This window comes from Triturus cristatus, chromosome 2_2 (assembly GCF_964204655.1).
Source record: "Triturus cristatus chromosome 2_2, aTriCri1.1, whole genome shotgun sequence".
In the NCBI taxonomy this organism is placed as follows: Eukaryota; Metazoa; Chordata; class Amphibia; order Caudata; family Salamandridae; genus Triturus; species Triturus cristatus.
The window spans coordinates 561796917-561824596 of NC_140582.1; the positions used below are offsets into that span (position 1 = coordinate 561796917).

Consider the following 27680-nt stretch of genomic DNA (forward strand, 5'->3'; position numbering starts at 1 on the left):
GGTGAGATGTTCTTTGGTGACATTTTTCCAGCTGCGACGGGGGGTGGGCGGTGAGGGCGGTGGTGTCCGGTGGGCTTGGTGAAGGTGAAGTGCATGCAGTGTTGGTCAGTCCAGAGGAGTTTGGTGATGTGTCTGTAGGAGATGTTTCCAGTGGCGACCAAGACGGCATCAAGCATGTGTCCTGCTGCATGGGTTGAAGCTGTGATAAGCTGTTTAAGTCAGATGTTGGCGCGCTACTCTAGAAGGGATGCAGTGTTCTGGTCACTGGGCTTGTCCAGGTGGAGATTGAGGTTGAAGAGTAGGATGTAATTTGTGGATGTGAGAGCCTAGGGTGCGAAGAGGTTGAAAATTGTGTTGGGGAAGGGCGGGTGGGACCAGGAGGCCTGTAGACGAGGATGCTTGTCAGGGTGGTGTTGGGGTTGGTCTAGAGCTGGAGCTGGATCTGAAAGTGGATGTGTTCCATGGTTGTTGTTGGGTAATCCGAGTGGGTGGTCAGGCGGAGGGTGTTCTTGTGGACAATGGTGATGCCTCCTGCTGGTCAGTCGGTGCAGTCCTTGCGGGTGATTTCGTATCCATCAGGGATGGCAGTGTTGATGTCCGGTCCAGAGTTGGGGTTAGTCCAGGTTTCCGTGAGGAAAGCGATGTCGGGGAAGGCGGAGTCGAGGAGGTCCCATATTTCTGTGGTATGTTTGTGAAGGGAGCACATGTTGAGGAGGATGCAGCTGAGCCGGTCAGGTGCCCTGTTGGTCCGCGGGCAGTGGAAGGAGCTGGTGTGTGGAGGTAGGCGTGATGTAGCTGAAGTTTCAGCAGGAGAAGAGTCCTTGGGTGTCCTTCGGTGAGGCGAGGTGGCAGACGGTATGGCATCCTGTGTTGAGGGTGAGGAGTGTGCAGGCTTTCGTATGGGTGGGCGGCCCGAGAACCAGCGTCTGTGGCACTGGGCGCGGTCCAGGCATGGATGGGCGCAGACGGGCTTGCCTTTGGCATGCCAGCAGCACAGCCATGCTGCAGCCGCCGTTATGTAGTGTGCGGGGGGCTGGACAGCTGGAAGGCGGGGACGTGGGGAGTAGGAGGAGTCATTAGAGTGGTCAGATCTGTGGGGGATAGCAGCCGCAAGGGTGGCGAAACATGAGGAAATGTGCAAAATTGACAAGTAAAAAGGCAAAAAGCAGAAAAAAAGGCAGCAGTAGAAGCAAGGCAAAAGGGCAGAAAAAGCAGGAAAAAGGAGAGGCAGAAGGGCAGTCCAGCAGCAGAGCAGTGACTCTCTACCACCAGACCACCAGGGATGAGGTGCAGGCAGGAGCCTGTGGGTGGAGGAGGGCTTTGAACTCCTGACTAGAGGGTCAGCAGCAGCAATGGGGGCAAAAGCTACCAGGTGGAGCTATGCCATGAAGGGAGAAGTTCACTAGTAAGGTCCTAGTAAGGCAAGAGCCTGGTACTTAAGCGACTTGCCAAACACAAGTACTAAAGAATGGCAACTGGTGGTATGCCCTTGCGAAATGACTTTCAAAGGAACTCAAAATGCTGGGTAACTAGATGCTCCTTCCTTGGCACAAATCAATGCACTCACATGAGGTTGACATAAGGGCCAGGTGAACCGCAACTACCTGCAAAAACCTGGTACTTAAGCAAGTTGCCAAGTACAAGCACTAAAGCATCACAACTGGTGATAGTTTTCCACCTCAGCTTTATCTCAAGCTGTGGGAGGAAAATATTATGGCCATCCTTAATGTATCTGGAGTGGGAGATTTGAAAAAAAGGTCTTGATGTCAGAGGGATCCTAAGGATCTGGAAAAGGAGGTCAAATGTGCCTCTCCTGCGAAGAACATTGGAATGGTACTATGGTGTGACAGGTATTACTGCAGTTAGCCGTAAACCTTTTAGACTAGTTTAAAGGTTCTTTGTTTGATGCTTTAATAGGCTCATAGGTTTGTGCATACCACGTATACAAATTTGCTCCCGACATTAATATTCATTTGTACTTAGGACCCAGCTCTGGGACCTGCCCCCTATTTTTTCAGTTTTGGTTTTTAACATATATGTGCCCTGAGGAAGGTGCGACTAGGATCATGGCCTTCACCAAAACGAGCGACGGTGCATAAACTGAACTGAAATGCGAGGCCAGAATATTTGATTGATTTAAACCCATTCGAATGTATTGATTAGAATACTTTACCCATATGATTCTACAAGAATGTAATTATGTACTAAGGAATAGGACACACACCAATGCTATTGAAGATGCACTCATTTTGAAAAGTATTCCTGGAGCTGTAAGTGCAGGCAGCTCTACTCTGGTCCTTGCTATACCTTAAACATTATTTGTTCTTGTATTTGAGTTTTACTGATATCTGAAGTATGCTGGTGAAGGAAGGATGTATGTGGCGTGAATGATATGTATGGAGTTCAGATTATGAGTATGAGTGGCAGTGGGGGGCAAAACTTATTGGAGGTTGTCAGAGCAAAAATATTAATTTACTGTATTTATGAAAATTCAGGTTGCTATTTTGTTAGACATCATGTATATATTTATTTTTTAGTATCTATTTAATAATTATTCATATTAAGCATTGAAGAGTTTGTAACTAAATAAGTCTATTGCTGAATGATTGTAGTATTTTTTATATATATTGTCTGAATCACATGCCTTTATTGCAACTGTGAGCTTTTCCTAAAGTACAGCGAGATTTTACGCAAAATTATTGTCTCAGGCAGGTTACTTCTGTGTGGTTTATGGTTAGTATACCCCTGCTTTCCTGCCTTTGCATTGATTTATACAGGGGCCCTATTTATTTTTGTATCTATTGGTAACAGTCCCTACTGGGAATTCAGTGTTTGGAAAACTAATGGATAAAGTCTCTTCTTATGCAGATGTGTGGAGAAACAATGTGCCTCCATGTATTGCCAAGAAGAAATTCTGCCCCTTACAGAGGTTTTAGACTTGGCACCTCCCAGACAGTTTATGTATTGTACCACTGAAATGTTGTCCATGTACAAAAGTATAGTGGAATGTGCTTTGTTGCCCTTACAGAGGTTTTAGACTTGGCACCTCCCAGACAGTTTATGTAATGTGCCACTGAAATGTTGTCCATGTACAAAAGTATAGTGGAATGTGCTTCGTCCTTGGTGGAATTGAATGACAAAGGAGTCTGCAAAAGATCAAAATAATTGATCTGCTTTGACAATTCCTTTACAGACCATGGCCCACTAGGGCATAACTGGACACTCCTAGAACCTGAACTCCACAAACTGGCATCTGAATCTAAGACTAGATTTGGGAATCTGGTGATGGTATAACTATTGCAAGCAACTAAATGGTCTTGCTACCATGTCATCTCTTCTCAAGTGTTTTTGTCTAAGGGTACCTTCCTTCTGTAAATGTCTGATCTAGACACATTAGCGTGCATGTTAATGATGGGGTCCTGGAAATCCAGTTTAGATAGACACTGTCAACAGAGATACCATTCTAGCCAACTGCCTGAGATGTGTGTGAGAAAGTGACATCATCTTTAATTCTTTTTGATAAGCATGAAATAGCACACTCATATTTTATATTCGGAATCTATATGGAAATTGTGTAAAACAACATGGAGCACAAGTCAGATCAAAGGGGTGAGACTTAAAATGGTAACTTTTGATGCCATTTAAATTAAATGATCCACAAGTGTTCCAGACAAATTGGAACTGAGAGTTAAGAGTCCTTGAGTTCAAGCTTCACCATCCATTCTCCTGGAAAAACGATATCCTTGAGATGAAAATTTACCACAATTTTTGGAATGACTGTTCTTTTTTTGTTCTTTTCTTTTTCTTTTTTTTTAACGAAAAGTATGTTGTTTGCCATACCCTAAGGGTGGAGAGAATGCTCTTCTGTGACTTTCTTGGAAAAGAACATTCATATATTGTACATGAGCTCTTATTTGTCTAAACATAGAGGAATTGGCCTTTGAGAAAAACCTCGCAACAACTATTGGACAAATCCTGCATGGTGAAGAACCCATGTATTCTGTGAAATTACCAGCTAAATTTAAGAAATATCTATTTTGCAAACACTTAACAAGGGGGAGAAAATAAACGAGATACCGACCTCGATTAAAAGCTCTCCCTTGACTTCTGTTCTAGCTGAAATATCTTCCCCTTTGGGGAAAGAATGAGGGCTGTTGGCATTGCTAAATCTCACCTCCTCATGGGTACTAGTGTCACCAGTTATTGAAGTTGCAATGTTTGCTGCAACAGTTGCTAATGCTTCTGCCTTCATTAATTACATGTTTCCCAAAAAGCCTCTTCAGTGAGCAATGTATTGAGCCTACGGCCCATCCTCTTAACGTGGAACTACACATAGTTTATAATCAATCTTAAACAAGAAGACTTTGTATCTTTCCAATGAAATAGCCACATTGGCATTACAAGCATAACACAAAACTTGATAATCCTATTTAGACAAGTCATGTCAGAAGGTGCGCTGAAATCTCCACGGAGGCAGAATGTTGCTTTTTCCCAATGCCCGCCTCCCGGAGCTCACTGCGTTAAGCAGCTTCTCCAGGCCGGGGGAAAGGGGAAGTGGACAGAGAAGAGACACTCGTACTGGACCTGAACTCCTTCGACGTCTTTCTTAGATGATACGGGAGCACCTAATGCACAGAGGGAGACAACACTTCAATACTACACTTGTACCTACTTCTGACTTCTTCCTCCTCATCGATCTCTCTCTCTCTCTCTCTTTTGTATCCTACCAGGTTCTGCGTGAGTATTGCTTCTCTTCTTTCTTTTTTCTGTATATTCAGAAGATTGCAGCTGGGATTGAGGGACAGCTACTTCCTAGTGCACATGGAAGAGAAAAGGAACAGTTAAACTCCCTTCCTAACCTAATTCTCTAATTCTTCTATGGGCCTCTCTTCCTACCTTTCTCTCTAATTCTGCGACTACCCAATGGAGGAGTCTGATTTACCACATACAGCAGTTTGAGTAGTCTTCTTGATGAAACGATAGTCAGTACTCATTGCATTTCAAATCTCTGGGAGGGAAGGCGAAGCCTTGGAATGAAAGCTGATTTTTCTCCTTATGCTCAGCTCCTAGGACTGAACGCGCAAAAAGGAAGCCAGGTAGGAGAAAAGGGTGGAGGTAAGATAAGGGAAGCACGCATGAAAGGCGGGGGGGGGAAAAGAGGAGACTGAGCATTTATTATCACAGAGTTGTAACTTGCTGTGTTCACGACGCAGTCTTTACCAAGTCTAACTCTTACTTGTCTCCGGTCACAATGGTATTCCACTGGCTCACCTCGTATTGTCGGTAGCCTACCGGAGCCGTGAAACAGTAGGAAGCTTCTCAGGAATTCGACGAGCAGAGGGAAGCTTTGAACTTCTCAGCGGAAGGGGCAGCACAGATGACCAACTGCCCAAAACGAGGAGCTGTGATGAGGACGAACTAGTCTGAATGCTACTCTACACTTCTGAAGAGAATGTGCATTAACTAAGAGGGACGCTACCAGTTTTGACAAAAACTGTAGCGCGACATGAAAATAACTTCTACTCCTGTCAAGACTCAAATTGAAGTGCGCAATGGAATGCGCGCGCGCCGAGGATGAAATCTCGGATCACGCGATATCCATGCCTTAGCACAAGTACATCAGAAGAATTAGCAATTAGGGCGGCCATCTTAAAGGGGTCAATTCTGCCTAGACGTTTACCCAACAATTGCAACTAGAGGGCTTCACAATAACCCTACGATTGCAATTCTGATTCTCCATTACAGAAATGACGTTCACTAGGTTCCTGACAAGTCACGCTACTGAATCACTAGACTCCTTTACTTATTCTGTGAGATCTAAAATCTTAGGAAGTGGATCCACCATCTCTAACAGTTTGTGCTGACAGGACAACCAAACCTTTTTAATACCATTCTTTGGGTCTCAGGCACTTTTTGTGACAACGGCATACATTTTAGGATCTTATACAGTGCGAGCTGTGAAATTGGAGTGCTGAGTAAGTGATGGAACACACACAGGATTACCATTTCAATCTAGAATACCTGACACTAGTTCTGGGATACTCCTGTCATTTGGGACGGGGTCAACCAACAACCTTTGATTTTTTGATGGGTCAGTACCAAAGCAAAAAGCATTGGAGTTGTTGCATTAGCATTGTCGAAATCAGTGGTATTACAACTATCATAATCACCCTTTCATGTATTCTCAATAACAGCATTAGGGTATTTCTTCATATTGCATTTTACCTCCAGACTTGAGGTTCAAAGGATCAACTGAGTGTTTTGGGCAATCGAGAGCCAGTAATAAAAATACAGTAAGTACTGGAATCATCTCCATCATTCCCTGAATCATAATTATCACTATCATCCATTTTTTGCATTGTTAATTAGAGCATTAGGTCATTCATGCATCTAGCATACTATCGCCAGAAGTGAGGGTCAAAAGATTGACTTAGCAAAAATGTCTTTGGTGGGGTGTAGAACCACTTTTCATAATACCGACAGAGATGTAAATCCATAATATACAGGGCTCTTGAACCTTATGATAATTCGCATATTTACATTTAAAGAAAACTTTCCATTTTTGGATGAAGTCTGAATTTCTCTATTTCTCTATCTCCACCTCCGGGCCGGAATCTCCACTACCGGCCGGAATCTCCACCTCCGGGCCGGAACCTCCACCACCGGGCCAGAATCTCTGCCCCGAGTGTGGACATAAAGTTAGTATGAGTAAGTGCCTTCTGTGAATACCAAAATGAGTAAGTACCTTCTGTGAATACCAAAATGAGTAAGTGCCTTCTGTGAAAACCAAAATGGTAGTAAGTTTAGGATTTTGTAGTAAATTAGTTCTGTGAATCGGACCCTCTGTGTTTAGCGTGCCACTGGGGTATCGCTGTCTGATCAAACAGCGTGACAATATAATGAATGAGAAACGTTGCCTGGCTGGGTAACGTCTCCCTATGGCACAGCCGGTCTCCAACAAGGAGGTTAATCCTCTCCTATATAATAACTGGACAACAAATCAACATGGAAGTGAAGTTTTATTCCATAGTAATTGAGAATTTCCAATAGGTCCTTCTGAGGAAATACGGTTTAACCGAATGGTTCATCAAACCCAATGCATTTCGGGTAAAATCATTCGTCTGGGGAAATTCATGTCTAGAAACAATGAAACGGAGATGGCGAATGTAAAGAGTATTACCGTCATGTTAATCTCAGAAATTCAAAGTGAGCTATGAGTACCCGTGGGAGGTGGTTGGAAAATCAAAAGTGTACTTTAAGCCTTGTGCAAGCAGGCCATCGGTGAAAGTGGAGCTAAATGAACAGACATGCGGTGCCGAGATGGGGCAGTGAACGAGCATGCCAAGAATGCGGTCATTCGATGCGGGCAGGAATGTGATATATTACATTTGTTACAGCTAATATATCGAGGTATCTTGCATGGCGTGATGCCGTAAGGTAAGTAAACAGGCATAATGAGATGTGTCACAATACCGTAATGGGAAAGTGAACAGGCATGCAGGGAGTGGTGTGAAAAAATACGGCTAAGTGAACAAAATAATAAATGATGGACTCACATGCAGTGCTGTGATTGAGCAGAAACGTGATGTGCTAAATTCCATAATGCAGGTATATCGAGGTATCTCGCATGACGTGATACCATACTGTGAGTAAACAAGCTTGGTGAGAAATGGCGGTTTTACAGGTAGAATATATTGAAATACCACAAGGGGAAAGTGGACAAGCATGCAAGGAATGCGGCCATTCTATGCGGGCGAAATAAAATGATAACGCGAGTTAACAACCATATAGGTGCCGCGAGTAAATAGGCATGTGTTAGATTTGGGGGTCTCTAGTTGGCAGAGGTAGGTACCTTTGTCCAAATAGGGGCTCTTGCGTCTAGTCAGGGTAAGGGGATACACTCCTAAAATAACCCCTGCTCACCCCCTTGGTAGCTTGGCACGATCAGACAAGCTTATCTCAGAGTCAGAGGTAGTGTGTAAAGCATTTTTGAACACATACAGTAACCCAGTGACAACAATACAGATGGACACCACACACAAGTTGTATATTAAAAATAAGTATTCTTTATATAGATTTAACACAAGACCATAAATGACAAAAATCCACAATATTGAACTTAAAAATGGTAGAATTAGCTTAGTTCTCTTTAGATGTTAAAATGCAACACTTTGAGTTCAATGTACCTTAGGATGCGTAACGCTATACAACGAAAGTGTTGCAGGGAAGGTGGTGCGTCGGTTCCTTACACGCAAGAACGGTGATGCGTCGGGTCCCTACTACTGCGTAGGGGATGCGTTGGTTCTTCTCTGCGAGGGGAGGTGATGCGTCGGTTTCTTACTGCGCTTCCGTGGCAATGCGGCACGCAACGCCATGATGTGATGAAGATCCGGTGCAATGAAACAAAGATTGCGTCTTTTTCTTGATGTGACTCGATGCGGACCGCGACAAGCCCTGCAACACGCTTCTCGGTAATGCGGCGGCGTCTGATGCGACGTCGATCCTCTTCTCCAGTGATGCGAAACGCTTTGGCAATGATGCGAGTCGCGACAGGCCCTGCGACACCCATCCTGGTGATGCGGCGGCATCTGATGCGACGTCGATCCTCTTTTCCGGCGGTGCGAGATGCTTCGACAACGATGCGAGCCGCGACAGGCCCTGCGACCCCCTTCCCGGTGATGTGGCGGCATCTGATGCGACGTCGATTCCTTTTCTCTGGCGATGCGAGATGCTTCGACAACGATGCAAGCCGTGACAGGCCCTGCGACACGCTTCCCGGTGATGCGGCGGCGTCTGATGTGATGTCGATACTCTTCTTCGGTGATGCGAGGCGCTTTCTCGTTGTGAAGCGACAGCGGCAGTTCGGCAACACGCTTTTTGCTCGTGAGTCGCGCTTCCAGCGCCTTCCAACACGCAGTCCCTCAGAAAGCCTCGCAAAACAGCAGGCACTTCCAAAGAACTCTTGGGGAGCTGGTTGGTGAAGTCTGTTGTCCCTGAGACTTCAGCAGGAGGCAAGCTCTTTTCTTAAGCCCTTGGAGATCCTTCACAAGTTGATTAAAAGTACACACAAAGTTCCTTTCTCCTCTCTTTGGCAGTCAGGCAACCACTGCTGGCCAATCCCTCAAGCTTAGGGATAGTCTCTCCTCAGTCTCTCTGGTTCCTCTCGTCAGCAAAGGTTTCTTCTTGTTTCCCAAAGTGATCTAAAGTTATTGGGTTTGGGTCCCAATATTTATTCTCAGTTTCTCTTTTTTCTCTGAAGGCAGAGAGGCCTTTGCCTGGTCCAAACCAGTTCTGGTCCGTCCAGGAGCACTCTGTTTACATGACTCCTTCTTTCTTTTCACAGTGCAGAGCAGGGACATCAGATGCACCACAGAGGGTGGAGCCAGCATTGTGGAGGGAAGGCACAGCCCTATTCAGGTCCCAGGTGCAACTCCTTCCACCCATCTAAATGCAGATCTCTCTATTCGGCCCTGTGCTGTCTCACCCTGTCTCCTGGAATCTCTCAGCCCCTGTTACTCAAACTCCAGACAAGGAATACACAACCTAGCACAGGCAGGCTTGGATGGTTAGACAAGAAAATACCTACTTTCTAAAAGCGGTATTTTCAAACACAGATTGTTAAAACCAACTTCACTAAAAGATGCATTTTATCATTCTGAGTTCAGGCATACTAAACTCGAATATCTACCTAGTTCCCTGAGTCAGTTAGCATTATAAGATGTAATAATCAAACTGCCCATTCTGGCCTATGGGGAACAGGTAGCCTTGCAATAGTGAAAAACGAAAATGGCTGTAATTCAACTATCAGGACATGCCACACACACCTGGGCAGGTCCTACCTTGTACTTACAATGCACCCTGCCCTTGGGTCTACCATAGGGGTGACTAATATGCAGAAAAGGGAAGGTTAAGGGACTGGCAAGTGGGTGCACATCCCCAGTCAGCATGGCAGTACCAGACTGCACACAAGCTCTGCAATGGCAAGCCTTAGACACATTTTAATAGGCACCTTCTGTGGGTGGCACAACCAGTGCTGCAAGCCCACTAGCAGCATTTGGATTACCAGCCCTGGGCACTCCTGGTGCACTGTACTAGGGTCTGACAAGTAAACCAAACCAATCATGGAATCACTAATCCATACGTCAATTTACCATAGGGAGAGCATATGCATTTTAGCACTGATCAGCAGTGGTAAAGTGCCCAGAGTCCTAAAACCAACAAAAACAGGTCAGAAAAAATACAGGAGGAAGGCAAAAAGTTCAGGGATGACCCTGCAAAAAAAAGGGCCAAGTCCAACAGCATGCAAGGAATGCAAAGATTGTGCGCTAGATGGTTTCTTACTGCCGTTATGACAAAGTGCAGGTCTTCCCGTGAGTGAGGGCAAGTGTTTGACTAACGCGGGTGTGCAGGGATGTGGAAATAGAAAAAGTCACCCGAAGGACAATAGGATATTCGAAGTCCCAGTAACTTTATGACTGCACAAGGTTAGCAACATTCATGAAGGTGAAAGTTATAGTCAAAAATTAAAGAAATAATTCAGGAGGACGGAAAGGCTGAAAATAAAGTCTTATGCGATCATTAGTGAGGAATAAGAGTGGTGTAAAACCAAGATAAAAAACCAACGGTGAAAAATAAGACTATGAAGAATGGGGGGCATCTTGGAATGGTCCCTTTGCCCAGGTAAAGGCTTCCAAGTGGAAAGATATGTCCCGAATAGCAAAAATGCATGTAGCCTGAACCTAGAAGTAAGAATGAGAATAAAGAAGATAGAACACAGGTGAGGATGAGGTGGTGTGAAAGAAGCCATATAAGATGGGTTACAGACTGAGAGATAGAGTGGGGAAGTGAAGACCTGAGGGTCATAGAGGTTACCGAATAGTACCATGCAAACTGAGAATTAAAGTGTGAATGAACAGATGCAAAGCATGAAAGTAAAAGAAGTTCACAGAAAACATCTATATTCGATCCGATCATTGAGTCCATTCAGTGTAAGAGTGTCCAGCAATGTGGGCCAGAAGGTCTCTCTTTGGAGAAGATATTTGTGGTTGTTTCTGCCTTCTTGTGTTGCTACGACTTCAAGTCCCAAGAATCTGAGTTGGCTGATGTTGTGTTTTAACTCCATAAAGTGTGTGGCTACTGTGGATTTCTGATTCAAGGTACTGATGTTGCTTTTGTGTCCGTTCAGTCGGATTTAAATTCTGTGTTCGGTTTTCCCTACGTATCCAAATCTGCACGGGCATTTCAGTAAGTAGACCACATTTCTGGTGTCACAGGTGGCGTTGACTTTCAATTTGATTTTGGTTCCTTTGCATGGATGGGTAATTGAATTACCTTTGATAATATTATTACAATTGTTGCAGTTCAGACAGGGAATGGCACCCTGGTATGAGGGTGTCCCTCTGGTCATTTTTGGCCTTGACAACATTTCTTTCATGTTTATGGTTCGTTTGTAGGCAAACAGGAGTGGTTTAGAAAAGAGTCCTTTAAAGTCAGGTTCTGATTGTAGCATGGGACAATGCTAAAGGATAATCTGCTTCAATTACGGCCTCTGATTAGAAAATGTCGATACAAAAACCAGCTCAGAGCCCAAGTGCATCCTTTCATGTGTCTGAAGTTTAACCAGATATTTCTCCAAGTTTGGCCTTCATTTTCAGACAGTACAGAGATCAGGGTTTGCCTTTTTCTGTTTCAGAGCGGTGTTCCAGGCTAAAAAGATCTTTTATTCCACCAAGGCATTACCCCTGTGTGCTTGGAGAGCAGTTGTGAAAGTCCAGGGCCACTCCTAGTTTTATTTTGTCACTTTCCCCAGCTTCCTGAGGGCAATTGCAGCAGGCATGGGGTGGCTTTGAGAGAGAGAGAGAGGAGGACGGGGAAAGGTAGAGAGAAAGCGATCCGAGAGGCAGAAGAGTGAGAGAAGAGAAGTAGAGAGATGAAGGGAACGTGCTTGGCTTGAGCATTTACCTCAAGGTTGCTTTTGTTTTCCTGGCCAGGGCCTGGCTGTGCTTTCTAAAATAATACACTAATTCGAGGAAATAGAGTTAATTGAATGCACTGCAGGTGCATAAAAACAGCTGTTCTGCTCTGCGATGAAATTAAGCTAAGTACAGATTTTGTTTTCAGAGCATTATTACAAAATGTCTTACTGTTGTGTGTTCCTTCAGGAAATGTTCACTGTCTTTTACATTTGTGTCTTTTTAATGCTTTTGCAGAATCTGGATGCTCTACATGACCACCTTGCTACCATTTACCCTGGCATGCGCGCCCCATCTTTCAGATGTACCGATGCAGACAAAGGAAAAGGGTTGATTCTGCACTACTACTCAGAACGAGACGGACTTCAGGATATTGTCATAGGAATTATCAAAACTGTGGCTCAACAGATCCACGGGACGGAAATAGATATGAAGGTAACTCAGGAAGTCTGTAGCCATTAGAGGAAGCGGGTGTTATTCTGGGGAGAGTACTGCCGTTGGCCTTTATCACAACACCAGACTCCACGCGTTGCTAAGCGCCATCTTGCTAACACTGATAAGCATGTGCATAGCATTGTATCGCGGAATACACATGAGGGCAATCGTCGGTCGGGCGGTCGTTTTATCATATCCGCTTCAGTATTCACTTTCATTTCTGAAAGAATTTGGAAAATAGTACACGGCGTCTGTCAAAGTAGGGCCATATGAAAATTATTTGGGCGTTGTATGATTTTGTGATTTAAAAAATCATAAAGTCATTTTTCATTCTCATTTTAAAGTCAGACGTGACATTTAGGCCACAAGATGTAAGGGCTCCGTTTTTAATCAAGACAGGTATTTATAGATATTGATTTGTATTATATTTGTTTTTAAAGGTGTGCTGTTAATGTAATGTCACGTCATAAGCAGGTCCAGTTTTCTGCTGTTAACATAGATTGTAGATTATCCAGTTGCAAGTTCTGAGAGAGTTGACCCAGTGCTAAATTTGCAAAACGATAAGTGCTGGGGCCCAAAGATTTGCTCAGAAGCCCGTGGGCCGGCATTCTGCAGCACATGTAGAAAGAGAAATATGCCTCTAAGGATTGTTTTTGTGCAGGAGGCAGTCCCATTCTGCACAAAGCATTCCTACCTGAAACACAGACAAAGTTACACTATGGTGCAGGGGGGCCTGCATTGGTGCTAGGGGGCTCACGGTGCACCAGCCAAGGAGAGAGCAGAAATACACCATATTTTTGTAAACATGGAGCATTGCTGCCCTCTCCCTTTCAAGCAACACGGCAAAACAATCTGCTGACTTGGATGCAGACTTGCTAGAATGTTTATGCACTAATCTTGGACTGGCTGAACTTTATTTTGGATGAACTAAGACATAGTAATCACTGAATAAACTCTAAACATGTGTCATCCTTTATTATTTGAATGGGGAAATAAAACGTAGTCACAGTGATCTAAATGCTCGCCATTTTAATACCTGGTGTTGGAGTACCTCATAATAATTATGCCAGATGGTGCAGTGCCATGAATTTCATGTCACTTTGAATTTATCAGGAATCGTGAAGTCCTCGGAATCCCCGAAATGTAAATGCAAGTGACTTTGCAAAGATGTACCAACGTGAAGCCACTGATTTTTGTGAATTGTTCGCCATGCTCCTAAGGTAAACGTGCAGCTTACCTGTAGCATTAGTATGGCATGTCAAGTTCTTATCCCACACCAAATGCCATCTGTCATTAGATTAGCCCACATCAGAAGACTAATCTAAGACAAATCTAAGTAACTGTAAAAGTATTTAAGGTGACACCTTCCAATTAGGTAAAGTAGGAGAGCCTTATGGGCTGTGGATTACCACACCTGCTAACACGTTTAGTGCCTGGTGCATTAGGAGCTGTCACATAAAATTGTGGTGAAATGACATGTAAAATATATTTAACTGATTTGGACCTTTGAGCGCATTAATGCAAGCATTCTATACATTTTCTCCAATGCACACATGCATTTGAGTTTTGATTTGTGGACATTTAGCACTTTTTTACATGTCTCTGCTCAGGTGACAGGAAAATGCTAAGATTGACAATCATTGGTAAAGCCATCGGATCTGGCCTTGATAAGCTGGTGGAACGGATTTACTTCTTGCAAGCATGTGTCCCAAAAAATGTTAAATACGCCATATTAATATGGATGCAGTATGTTTGCAATAAAGATTAGAAATACAAAAAAATGAATCATTCCACTCACTTTAATAGGAAAGAACGGTGCTTCCTAGTATATAGTTGAACTTAAAACAGGGATTGAGCAAAAGGTTTTTTAGTTTTAATCTAAGTCACAAGAAAATATTATTCCTATTGGTGCAAAACAAATGTACTATTGGTTTCGAATTACAGTAAATGGAAAATAGTCCTTATTTGTTAAACTGACTGTCACCTGCACAAATATGTGGTATGCTTCATTATCAAGTCCTCACCTGGTACATCTAGAGTTACCAGATGGGCTTGACCTCAACGTTGGAGGGAACAGTTTGATGTAAAGGTTTAGGATTCCTGAGGGATATGGGGAAAAGTTAAAAAGCCTGCTGATGTGCCATTTACATTTTTCATTAAGGGCCCCTTTGGCCATTTTTAAAACAGAGTGGGATGTGTAGGGAGAAGGTATTGACTTCCTCATCCACTGGTCAACATGTTTCAGCCGATTAAGCTCAGCCCTTTGGGTCGCTTGGTTTTCACCAGAGCCATTCCGATCCTTTTAGGTATGTGCTTGTTGAGATTTCCGACATGTATGAGATTTTCATAACTAGTACGTGAGCAACTTACACTGTTTACACACACACACACGCACGCACACACACACACACACACACACACACACACACACACACACACACTCTGTCACTCTCACTCTCTGTCTCTATCTCTCTCTCCATCACTATTGAGTTACAGTGTGTTATGTGTTACACATCAGGAAGCCTGGGAATTGCCAAGCAACTGAATCTGTGGAAATAGGTAACATATATTATTGTTATCTGCATACCTATTACCATGACTCCTTTTCGCATCAATCGTATGTGAACGTGATCCACTGCACACGCTATAATGTTACTTGAATTACATTGTTTCTAAATTTAAATGATATATATGTATATGTGTGTGTCTGTGCATGTCTAACCCACGCTGTGGAGACCGACTCGGTCCTCACAGCATGCGTTATCCTTGTCAAAACCTGAGAAACACTTTCTTTTCGAGGATCAGTGCATTGTGAGGACCGGTTCCAATAGTGTGTTTAGGTACTTTAGAGCGAGTGTATCAAAAACTAAAACTGCAGTTAGATTTGCCTCGGTCCACTTTATAGCCTTCCCTGGTATCAAAGTGCACGTGGAGTTTGAATAGTAATTCCACACTTTATTATGGCCAATGGCCGGCCCTCATAAATATAGGTATGTCATGTTGTATGTGTGTGTGTGCTTAGGTGCATCTGATAGAATTAATATTTATTTTTATCAAAATGTGCTAATAAATATGATTTTCAAAATAAATGAAATATTAAACTTTTGAATAATAATAATTTCAATTAATTAAACACATACTTCTTTTTAACAAGCTTTAATAATTATTAAGTAACAATACAAATGTTACTGAGGGTAGGATTTTTTTTTTTTTATTATAGTTTACAAATGATGTATGAATCACGGTAATACATTTAAATGAATTCTTTAGTTCTCATTTAATTTGATGAGTTAACATGCTGTATCGTATTATTTACTTGGTTCTAGGTTAATCAATCAATCAATCAAACATTTATAGAGCGTGTCAAATCACCTGTGAGGGTCTCAAGGAGCAGGAGCTGTTTGCTGCTGCTTGGAGGTTTGTTCGTTCAATTGCTGGGGCGACGGTGCGGTCCTAAGGTGCAGGGAGAGGTTGTTACAAGCCTTTGCTGCCAGGTGTGCGAAGGAGCATCCTCTGCTGTTGGCTCGAAATATCCGTGAGCTGTCTGCGAGGGAGAGGTAAGCTGATCAAAGGTGTCTGGTCAGTTGGTGGAGGGTCAGATATTTGTTGATGTATGCTGGTCCTTCAAATGTGCAGGGCCTTGTATGCGTAGGTCAGCATCTTGAACTGGCATCACTTCTGAATTGGGAGCCAGTGTAGTTTCTTGAGATGTGGTGTGATGTGGGTCCTTCTGGGAAGGTCGAGTATGAGCCTTGCTGCTGAGTTCTGCATTGTCTAGAGTCGTTTCATGAGGCATGCAGTGATTTATGCGTAGAGTGTGTTTCCTTAGTCCAGCCTGCTGGTGATGAGAGCCTGCGTGACGGTCCATCTGGTGTCTACCGGGAGCCTCCTGAAGATCTTGTGGAGCATCTGAAGGGTATGGAAGCAGACGAATGAGACTGCCTTGACTTGCGTCTACATGGATAGCTTGCTATCTAGGATGATGCTGAGGTTATGGGTATGGTCTATTGGGGCGTGGGGTATGCTGAGCTCCTCAGTCCACCATACGTAGGTCCATGGTGAGGTTTTGTCCCCAGAGATGAGGACTTCTATTTTTTTCGGTGTTGAGTTTGAGATAGTTGTCCTTCATCCAGTCTGCAATGTTTATTATGCATCCGTGGAAGATAGCTTTAGTGATGGAGGGATCTTTGGAAAGTGAGAGCATGAGCTGCATGTCGTCGACGTAGGAGATGATGTTGAGTCCATGTGATCTGATGGTGGCTGTCAATTGGGTCATGTAGGTGTTGACAAGGGTCGGGCTGAGGGACAATCTTTGGGGAACTCCGCAGATGATCTTCCTGTTTTTTGAAGTTGACCGTTGGGTTCTGCCGATGGAATATGAGGACATCCATTTGAGGGCGTCACCTTGAATCCCGATGTGGTGGAGACGGTGTCAATCACAGCTTACAGGTCCAGGAGGATGAGGGCAGCTGTATCCCTGCTGTCCAGGAGGGCTCTGATGTTGTCTGTCGCTGCAATCAGGGGTGTCTTCGTGCTGCGGTTAGCTGAAAACCTTGATTGGGAGGGGTCCAGGAGGTTGTAGTCATCTAGGTGTTGGGTGAGTTGCTGGTTGATCCCTTTCTGAAGGACGTTTGCTGTATAGGGGAGCAGAGTGATGGGCCAATAGTTCTTTATTTCAGCTGGGTTAATAATACATATTTTACATTATTTATAATTATATTATACATTAAAATATTCAATTTTTTTTAAAAAACAAACTAATCATTTTTGCAATACTTTTCCACAGAGAGAATGCCACAGTGGCCCAATGTTCAAAGTTATAAGTAGTAACCTAATTCTTGTACATCATGTTGTTGGAAGGTCAACCACTTGTTTTGAGGGGATGGAAACATGCAATTTTACGCATAGGAATAAATCTACATGTGACATCTATCTGTAATAGTAAATATAAATGTGTAAATATGCATGTGTATATTTACATTTGTGAATCAGACTCGTTGTGTCATACAAATATATTGACCCCATGGGAGTTAATAATTGAAAATCTACACACAATGGGGAGATATTTTTGGAATGAATGTTTAGTCCTTTATATATATGTCAGATTATAACTTTCTTATCAATATACTTATATATAATCTATTTGCATGGCCCTGCCCACCGAGGAAAGTAACTGATGCATTCGAACAACAACAAAAAAACAGGTTAAAAATTGAACTCTGACTTTTCAGCATCACACTTTAATCCTCAGTCCTCAAAAATATATTTGCATTAAAGTAAGTTTTGAAATCCACCTAATATGAAATACATTCATGTTACATGAATCACCATGGAGAACAGACAATATCTAGAGAAACAAAAGCACTGGTTATGAGGAAAGTACACTTATAATGCAATGAAGGGCATTAATGAACAATTTAAACAAGATAGTTCACACATTAAGGGAACAGTACACCACTACAGTACACCACTAATAGATGGTGAGAAGCTTTGAAAGAGCACTTCCTCTTAGACATGTATCGGTAATTGCAACATACACCAGTGCAAGACTTCACGGAAAGTTTGTGTCACACACCTCTTCTATCAAATATATGCTACCAGCTGTATGAGCTGACATCTCAGTGAAATCTCAGCATGCCAACAGTGCCACCATTGGCATATCACAACCAGAAAACTATATTTCAGTATGATATACCAAGAATTTGTTCAGGTGTCAAGAGGCGTGCCATGTCACATTTATTCACGTATAATATATCTAAAGATAGAAGCCCCCTACATCATCTGTGGCTTTCTTGTGATGGTAATCAATATTCTTTGCATACTCTTGCCATTAAAATGCCACCAGAAGTCACTTTGTTAAAAACAACGTTAGATCAGACTCACCTTGCACATTTACATTTTATTGCGAGGCATGGTGCTACTATCTTGAATTTTATTAGAGTATCTGTTTAAATGACATCATCCAGTTACAGAAACTGCACTCTACTAAATGAGTTACCAACACAGCCACACATTACAAAGCAGCTGTACCCCTCATTCTAATTAATCATCTATATGGACTTTAACCCCCATTTGTCATTGGCAGTCCTTCACAGGCATGTTTGAGGATACATTAGCAAAACTGAGATAATATTTCTAAACACGATCTACCATCCAGAAAACTATTGGAGTGCTAAAACTGAAATGCATATGCCTGTATCAAGAAGTCCCTGGGTGGCACATCCACCAAATGAAGACTGTGGACATTATGCAGTTCTGACCATGCTCTACAGCATGTTCATCAACAGATGACTGCCAATCCTGTAAACCACAAATATTCTCTTCCTGGGCTAAAGACACAACTGCTCTCTCATGAGTCAGGCAACTACCACCACCAACTAATATAGAGCAGAGGAGGTTGACAATAATCGAGGTGCTGTGTTCCCAAAAGATTCACAGACAAAGAGCTATACATATAGACCTAAGATTATGTGAACAAAGAGGATTCTCAGATTCCTTCAAGGTCTATTGGTTAGTGACAAAAGATTCATTATTCTATAGACCCTAGACTGCAAAGCCACCTTTGGATTCACTCAGACACATTGCAGTTTGCACCAGGATTTGAGGCAGGACAGAGGTAACAGGAAATATAGCACTGCTCATAGCATCAGAAATTGATGCTACTGAGCAGTGATGTTCATAAATCCAAGACATTAGGATGATGCTAGGACCCACTGCAGCCTGCAAACTTTGTACAAACACATTGCCCAGAGATTTCACTTCAATAGAGTCAAAGAGGAATAGCACAGGCTCTTCAGCAATACTATGCACTCACTAAGACTATGCAGTACACATGCCCTGCTGAATGAATATGCCTTTACTTGTCTTTACCTACTGTGTGCTATCCCCATTGTGCTTCAGATGCGTAGCACCACATATTCATGTTCCATGACAAAACATTATCCTTTGCCGAAATATTTCCTTTGTTGCATAAGTACAGTCCTGCATTGCCCTACTTGTATTTGTATTTGTAAAGCGCGTCATTCATCCAGAGGATATCACAGCGCTGTGCTCAGACTTCTGGTGTGTAACTGAGTGGTTCATGAGTTTGGTCAGTATTATTTTCCAGAGAACAAATGAGTCTTGAGTTTTTTTCTGAAGGTTAGATAGTCCTCTGTGAGGCGAAGTTCTTGTGGTAGGTCATTCCAGTGTTTTGCTGCCAAGTATGAGAAGCTACGGCCCCCTGTTCTTGTTTTCTTAATGCGTTTGGTTCTGGCTAAAGCTAGGGATACTGATCTTAAGCACCTAGTGGGTACATAAAATTCAACGTTCCTCTGTAGGATAAAAGACCCCCGTTGGTGCAGGGCCTTGTGTGTGTAGCTGAGCGGCTTAAATTTCGCTCTTTGGCGCATTGGCAGCCAATGAAGTAGTTTCAGGCACTCAGACGATGAGCTGAGTCTGTCTTTGTTACATACCAGTTTTGCTGCGGCATTTTGCACCACCTGTAGGTATGTGAAAAGGTAGTCTGCCATGCCTACAAATAGTGTATTACCATAATCCAATCTGCTGGTCAGTAGTGCCTGCGTGACCGTTCTCCTGCAATCTTGCGGGATCCAAGGAAATAGCCTTCTTAGAAGCTTCAACATCGCGAAGCTTCTTCCACACAGAACCCTCATGTGGTCCTACATGGATAGGGTGTTGTCCATAAGGACCCCCAGATTTTGTGTGCATTTCTTTGGAACTGGGGCATCCCCCAGTGCCTGGGGCCACCAGGTGGAATTCCAGATGAGCTTGGCTTCTCCAAAGAGTAACATTTTAGATTTCTCTGCATTTAGTTTAAGACAGTGTTCTGACATCCAGGTTGCCATCTCCGAGAGACAGTTATTCAGTTTTAGTCTTGTGTTCTCATGCTGTTCTTCAATGGTTATCAGCAATTGAGTGTCATCAGCGTAGGAGCAGATATCAAAGCCCCACTTCTCACTGATTTTTTCCAGAAATGACACATAGGCATTAAAAAGTGTGGAGCTTAGGTATGCCCCCTGTGGAATACCATAACTGATTGGTTTTGGTTTAAATGATAACTCCCCCATTTGTACTCTCTGTGTTCTTATGTTCAGGAATGAGCTCAGCCATTGAAGGGCTTTATCATAGACTCCTTTTCCATGAAGAATCTCCAGTAGGCGATTGTGTGAGACAGTGTTGAACGCCGCCGACAGATCTAATAAAATCAAGGCGGCGGCTTTCCCCTGGTCAACCAGGGATCTTATATTGTCTGACACAGCTAAGAGAGTTGATTCCGTGCTGTTGGTGGCTCTAAAGCCAGTTTGGGAGGGGTGTAGTAGATCGTTTGATTCGAGATAGTTCGACAGCTGTCTATTAACCAATTTTTCCATGACTTTTGAGAGGTACGGCAGTTGGGAAATTGGTCGGAATTAGCCGGATTACGCATGTCTGTTCCTGTTTTCTTCAGAAGGGGGGTTACTACGGCCTGTTTCCATGTTTCTGGAAATACTGCGGTATCCAGCAAGTTATTGAATAGCTTGGTAACATGTGGGGAGATTATAGGTATGATCTGGGCGAAGACAAAGTGGGGACAGGGGTCAAGGGGAGACCCAGACTTAACTTCCCCCATTGTTTTTGCAACTTCTACCTCTGTGAATGGGGAGAAGCTCAATTGCACACACAAAAAGAACTGGGGGTCTAATGTCAAGCAGCACAGGAGAAAAGAGAAAAGGATGTCCATTCAAAAGATCAACATAGCCAATTCCAAGGCAGAGCATGGATTTCCATCAATCTTACTCTTGAAATGGAGCATGGATTCGTATCAATCTAGCTCTCTTGATCATTCATATCATTTGGTCATCCATCCAGTATAAGAGGACTGTCTCTTGATCACGGAGACTGCCTCGCTGGTCAGAAGCTCTATTGCTCAAATGGACTGGTGGATATCGACCTCACATGAAGAACAAAAGATAGTTGTATCCAAGATGGATAGTCCTATATAGTGCAGTGCAAAAAAGTGAGTGAAATCTAAAAAAGGGTTGTGGTGAGAGAAAAATCCTGAGTGTTGCATCTACTCATCACAACTTTATTAAAAACAGTGCAAAACAACTGTAGCAGTACTTCCTAGTGACTCCTAGTTGTAGGTCAACATGTTTCAGCCATCCGGGTATACTACCCACGGCTTACTTCAGGACCTGTGTCTGTCTAAAGCAAGCTACTGCAACCAGTGTTCACACTACCAATAGTGAAGTGTAAAGAAACAAAAACAAACAAAATGCAATAAGTGAGTCAAGGTTGGAATCAATACAACCTCAGTAGGTTCTAATCCTCTGGATCACAGGGTGCAAACATCACCTAGAGAGATAGGACATTTGTCACACACAACTCAAAAATCACCTGTGCTATTATAAATAAGGCCAGCAATTAAATGTGCCTACTCATTACGTAAAAGCATATGAATATTGCTTACCCAACGTAATCTGGGATTACACCTCACCTACCCTGGAACCTGTCTCAGGCGAATGAGGCCCCGTTCTGAAATAAGGGTAACAGAAGAAAATCTTCAACAAGACCAAATCTCATTGGGATAATCGTATAGTCCAACTTAGTACATATAACACACGGTGTCTAAAAAAGTACACCATTCGATTCTTTGGGACAAGTTCATTCCTCGCAATAAAATATCTAGTGCCTCTCAAGCTACATAGAACTAGTATAGAAACTGTATAATCACTGACCAATGACCTTACTGGCCAGAACAAATAAAGTAAAGCGTTTTCAAAGCCTACCAATACAGCCCATGTTAAACTGAATGGGTTCTTGCAAAAAGAACAAGTTCAAAATGGCTTAGAAGTCAGACCGATCTATGGACCCATCAACAGGGGCCTTAGCAAAGCCCTGCATTCAGTACCAGCATAAGCGCTTACCTGTCCGTCGTTGCCCCAGGTCTCTCTGAGCAGGGTGGGAGGCAACGACTGGAACAGGAAGCGCGCTTTAAATAGTCGTCATCGGCACAGCTGAAATCAACTGGTAATCACCGGTGTAAGAATAACAAGACGTGCAGCCACAAAACGCCGGCCTACGCAAATGTAAGCGTGCCCCTCTACGGAAGAAGCTGTATGAGAATAGCGTCTATCCGAGAACTCCAGGATGATATCATCCAACATGGCGTTGTAGTTCTGTTTATTAACCGCAAGCCATTTGTGAGAGACCGCCAATTAAACATACAATTTCTTGGATCTTAATCAAATACACACAGCCTGCATATTATCCTATATCTCAATGTGGTGTACACTCTTAAAGCTCACCCGTAAACAAATGTAAGTAAGCCCCTCTGTGGAAGGACCTATATGAGAGTAGCGTCTATCCAAAAACTACGGGATGATATCATCCAGCATAGAGTTGTAGTTTTTTGTTCAACGCAAGTCATTTTTAAGAGACCGCCGAAAAATCATGCAATCTCTTAGATCTTAATAAAATATACACAGTCCACGTATTATTCTACCACCCAGTATAGTGTGCACTATTATAGCAGCTCACGCCACTAAAAAGTGGAGCGAGCTAAATCCTCAATCTCATCATATTAGAGGACTCCAACAAGCCTCTTGTGTATGAAGCTACAAACGAAAGTAACCGCTATTGACATTGCAGTAGAATCGTCTGTAATACATCGCACTAGCACAAGCACACACATGTCATAGGAACAGATGACACGGAACAGAGTGAATTGCAACAAAGTAAAAAATAATTGCAACTATCTGGGATCAGTACACCAAAAGACAGTGGTATGTTACATATTCTGAATCCTAAAAGGACAGATTAGATTTCACTCACTTTTTTGCACTGCACTATATAGGACTATCCATCTTGGATACAACTATCTTTTGTTCTTCATGTGAGGTCGATATCCACCAGTCCAATTGAGCAATAGAGCTTCTGACCAGCGAGGCAGTCTCCGTGATCAAGAGACAGTCCTCTTATACTGGATGGATGACCAAATGATATGAATGATCAAGAGAGCTAGATTGATACGAATCCATGCTCCATTTCAAGAGTAAGATTGATGGAAATCCATGCTCTGCTGTGGAATTGGCTATGTTGATCTTTTGAATGGACATCCTTTTCTCTTTTCTCCTGTGCTGCTTGACATTAGACCCCCAGTTCTTTTGTGCAATTGAGTTAATAGCGGGGATTGGAACTTGGGTAGGTCGGTAAAAACTTCCCTTAGACCCTAGTTTTCTAAAAGTATTTTTAATGGGGAGAAGCTGCCCATGCAGGCAGGTGCGTCGGAGGGGGGGGGGGTTGACGTTTCACGGTTGATTGCTGGCAGTGAGGTATTGGTGTTGAATGTGGAGTATATTTTACTAATTTTGTCTGACAAAAACTCACTGATTTCTTTGCAGCCTTCCTCTGAGGGTGGCAGAGTTTGGGATAGGCTCACTGGGTTGCATAGCTCCCTTACTATCTTGTACAGCTCCTTACTTGAGTTGCAATTCTCATTAATTCTTCTAGCAAAATAGGACTTTTGGGCTTTCTTAATGGCATTATTGTAGTTCCTCAGCTCTGGTTTGTATGCCTGTCTGTCTGTTTGTAGTTTAGATAGCCTCCAGTGATGCTCTGTGGTTTGGCACTTTCTTTTGAGTGCCTTGAGTTCGTGTGTATACCACTTTCCTTGTTGAGATTTGTTCGACACCTTTAATGGCAGCTTAGGTGCAAATAAATCTAGAGTGTTAATAATTTCTTTTTTCGAGATACATTGTTTCCCTATTAGCTTGGAGTATACTCAAGGCCTCTGGGTTCTCGGGCCGAAAATGGGATCGAAAAGAGTCTTTGATGACTAGTCTCCATGCTCGCCTTGTCCCCTGTGAGCACCTTGAGGGCTTAGTAGGATTTGCTTGGAGCGTGAGTGTGAAGGATATAAGTGAGTGATCTGTCCAGGAAAGGTGTTTGATTTCCTGGATAAAAATTGAGTCAAAGTTTGAAAAAAGCAGATCCAAAGTTGCCCTGCAATATGCGTGGGCCCTGAGACCTACTGCTTTAGTTGAAGAATCTGCATATCATTCTCCAGGTGCAAGGCTGCAGAGTTGCGGGTTTTCTCAAAATGGATGTTAAATCCCCTATGACAAAATAGTGTTTATATTTCAAGCAGGGGGGAAATAATTGAGTTAGTAGATGGGCGCTGAGTTCAGATTGATGCCCCAGGGATTGTAAATTACAGCTCCTCCGAGCAATAAATGAACGTCTCTGGCTACTTGAAATGATAATACTTCGTGCTTCTCCACTTGTACCACCGAAACGTGGAGGCAAGTGAGGTAGTCTTTAAAGAGTATAGCCAGACCCCCTCCTTTCCGTCCCTGCCAATCTTGTTTTAAAATTTGTAGTCTGTAGGCAGGGCGGTGGCAATGTCAGGAGAGTTACTTTCATCCAGCCATGTTTCCGTTATAAAAACCAGATCAGGGCGCGTATCGTTTATAGTGTCCCAGATATTGAGGGAGTGTTTGGGTACAGAGCGGGCATTGAAATAGATGCATCTTAGTTTGTGCAGGTCATCCTTTTCTCTGGAAGGCCGCTCCGACTGTGTCAAACTACTCCATTTACAGTTCAGGCATCAGAAAGGGCCTTCCGTGTGCCCAGGATGAGCTTTGATACAATGGGTTTCCTCGCCTACATACTGACCTGAGAGTGCTAGGAGTGTCTCTCTAGAGTAAACTGGAGTGGGGGCTGTGTTAGGAGGAGCAGGGGTCCTGGGCCCTGGGCCCGGTTGGGTGCGGACGGGTGCAGACGGGCTTGCCTTAGGTGCGCCTTCGGTGCACCAGCGGCGCGCCCGTTGCACGGGCGCTGGCACATCGGTTTTATATAGCGAGGCGAGTGTGAAGTCCCTCTACCCTCTACTTAAACGGAAGTGCTTCGTGTTAATCCCTGACCTACTTATTTTGATTAATCAGCTTTCAGTGGTATGTTGAAACGCGTGCTGTACTGCTCCCTTCTTCTGCTTTACTCACTGATGGTGATCAAGAAGAACATGTTTCTACCTTGAAATAGTACTTGACAATCAAGCTCCATATCTGAAAAATCAGAATAAACTCTGGTTTGACCCTACTCTCTGTTTTCCTCTGATGTGCCTTTCCACTGTCACTCAAATTGCCAAAATCCATGTTGTGTGCTTCCATGGTCTCCACTCCTTCCAAAGTCTCAGTATAAGTAATGCCCAGCTGCAAACTACTATTTGTCTTTACTTAGGCTTGTAATGTTTTTGTTGGCAACACTTCTCTGAACATCAATTCTGAGCCAGAGTTCTGCATCTGTGCATAACCTAGCACTGAAATAAAGAGGAAGCTGCTGAGATGCCAGGTTATGAAGTCAGTGGCGGGTGGTGTCAATGGTCAGATGTGTGTGACAAAATAACCCAAGTGCCAAGGAACATCATTGCACTGAGCTAAGAACTTGATTTGAGATCTTTATTACTGGTTGTACATCTGGTTCTATAAAGCGGGCAACAATTTCATGGCACAGTGCACATGCAAATTAGGAAGTGGGCATGTTAATGGCAAAATATGTAGGTTGTTAACTATAGGCTCCACCAGTGGTCATGTTACTCCATGGATTCTATGTAGCTAGTGGTAAAGTTGGTGAGCTTGTTAGTCGTAACCTGAAACAACCAACATCTTCTGCTGCTGATGTAGCAGGCCTCGGTTAGTTCTCTGCATCACTAGAGGGTGTGTCAGCGAGCAGAAGAGAAAAGCATATCAATGTTTTGGATGTTTTCCTAGCACAGAATCATTTCATGTTGCTTGATTAGTTTGTGGTATGCATCAGATACTTAGTGGACACACCAGAGTGAATTGATGATTTACCCATTCCTGTAGCCCAGGGCTATTTACACAAGACCCATAGAATCTGCAAACCTTGACAGAGAGTGTCTGTCTCCTACTGAGCACTAATGCATTTGATGGTGCTAGGTTTGTGTAGATTTTTTTCTTCTACTGATATGTTGTATCTCTGTCTGAGAAAATGAAGCAGTCTGCAACATTTAGAGTAGTGTGGAAACAAACAATCTTTGTCCCAATCAGCATTAGCTTTCACCTCCCAAATGTGTACAGTGAAACCAGTAAAATTTAAGCTGCTGCCACTCTTGGTTTATTTTATCTGTGGGAATTATTGCCCAGCAAGCACTGTAGTTTCCCTAAAGGTGTTCATGTTTTGCTGATGGTACTTTTTGAAAAAATGTTCTGCAAGCACAGGAGGTTGCCAAACTCGAAATAGCTTTTGTGAAGTTAGACTCATTTAGAGCTCTCAACTTCTCAGTCTTTTGACCTTCATGGGTGCAGTGACATAGAATTTGCTGCTGGTGGGTCTGGTCTCACTGGTAGTGTCTGTAGATGGCACTTGGAGACTGCTTTGAAATCTGGACTTTGTAGCAGGTTTCATCAGGTTTGTGTAGGCACCTTATGGTATCTTTAGAAGAGTATGGTACTAGAATGCCACGGGTGAGTGCTGGCTGCTGAGATCACTGTTGGTACTAGAAGCGAGCAGCTTCTAGAGGTGTTTGCATGTGTCTGTGTGCATACATGAGTTTCTGTTGCACAGATGTGTTTGGATGCAGTGCTGTCTTGTCTTTCTGGTTTGAAATCCCTCTATGGCCATGCTGTGTGTGCCCTTGTTTTATGTCTGGGTGGTTATGGCATTGACTCACAAGTGCAGCATAGCCAGAATTTGTTTGTCTTGGTGTAGTGTGGAATGGATAACGTTATGTTCCATGTATGTGTGGTATGCCCTTCTAAATAAGTTATGATTTGAGGATGCAGAGGTATGCAGGATCAGCATTAAACAGGAGAAAGCTGATGATGATGTTCGGATTGAGTAAAATTGTGGTAGTCTGTATGTGCAATGTATCATGGGTGTTGTCTGTTCTGGGAAGATGTACTCTTTTGCATGGAGTTACAGAGGGTGAGAACCTGTAAAGCTTTCTGTTAGACCGAGTGCTGAAACATCCAGTACCAGTGATGTATAGTAAAATGTGTTTGTAAGATGTATGATGGGCAGGTAAAGAACTAATAGTATTATAAAATACTCAAGGGTGTCATTGACCCCTCTGCCACAATGTGTGTGGTAGGTGATATCAGTTTTATCTCCGCTGTGATTCCTGTTGCTGGGACAGTCTGTAGTTATGTGGTAGTCTCTAGCATAGGTACTGTGTTTACCACTGATCTTTTGTGATTTAAGGTGCAATTGAGACTGCAGGTGCATACCGAATCGTGCTCTCTTTATACACTCCATTCTTCAAAGGTAGCA

At 43.2% G+C, this 27680-nt stretch overlaps 1 protein-coding gene across 1 annotated transcript in view; it reads left to right on the forward strand.

The window, feature by feature from the left end:
* GUCY1B1 (guanylate cyclase 1 soluble subunit beta 1) overlaps window positions 1-27680 on the forward strand; it is a 377660-nt gene that overhangs the window by 139141 nt on the left and 210839 nt on the right. Inside the window, exon 5 of the mRNA XM_085641713.1 lies at window positions 12210-12407. Within this exon, the coding sequence (XP_085497839.1) occupies window positions 12210-12407 (198 nt within the window). The remainder of the gene's footprint in view (window positions 1-12209; window positions 12408-27680) is intronic.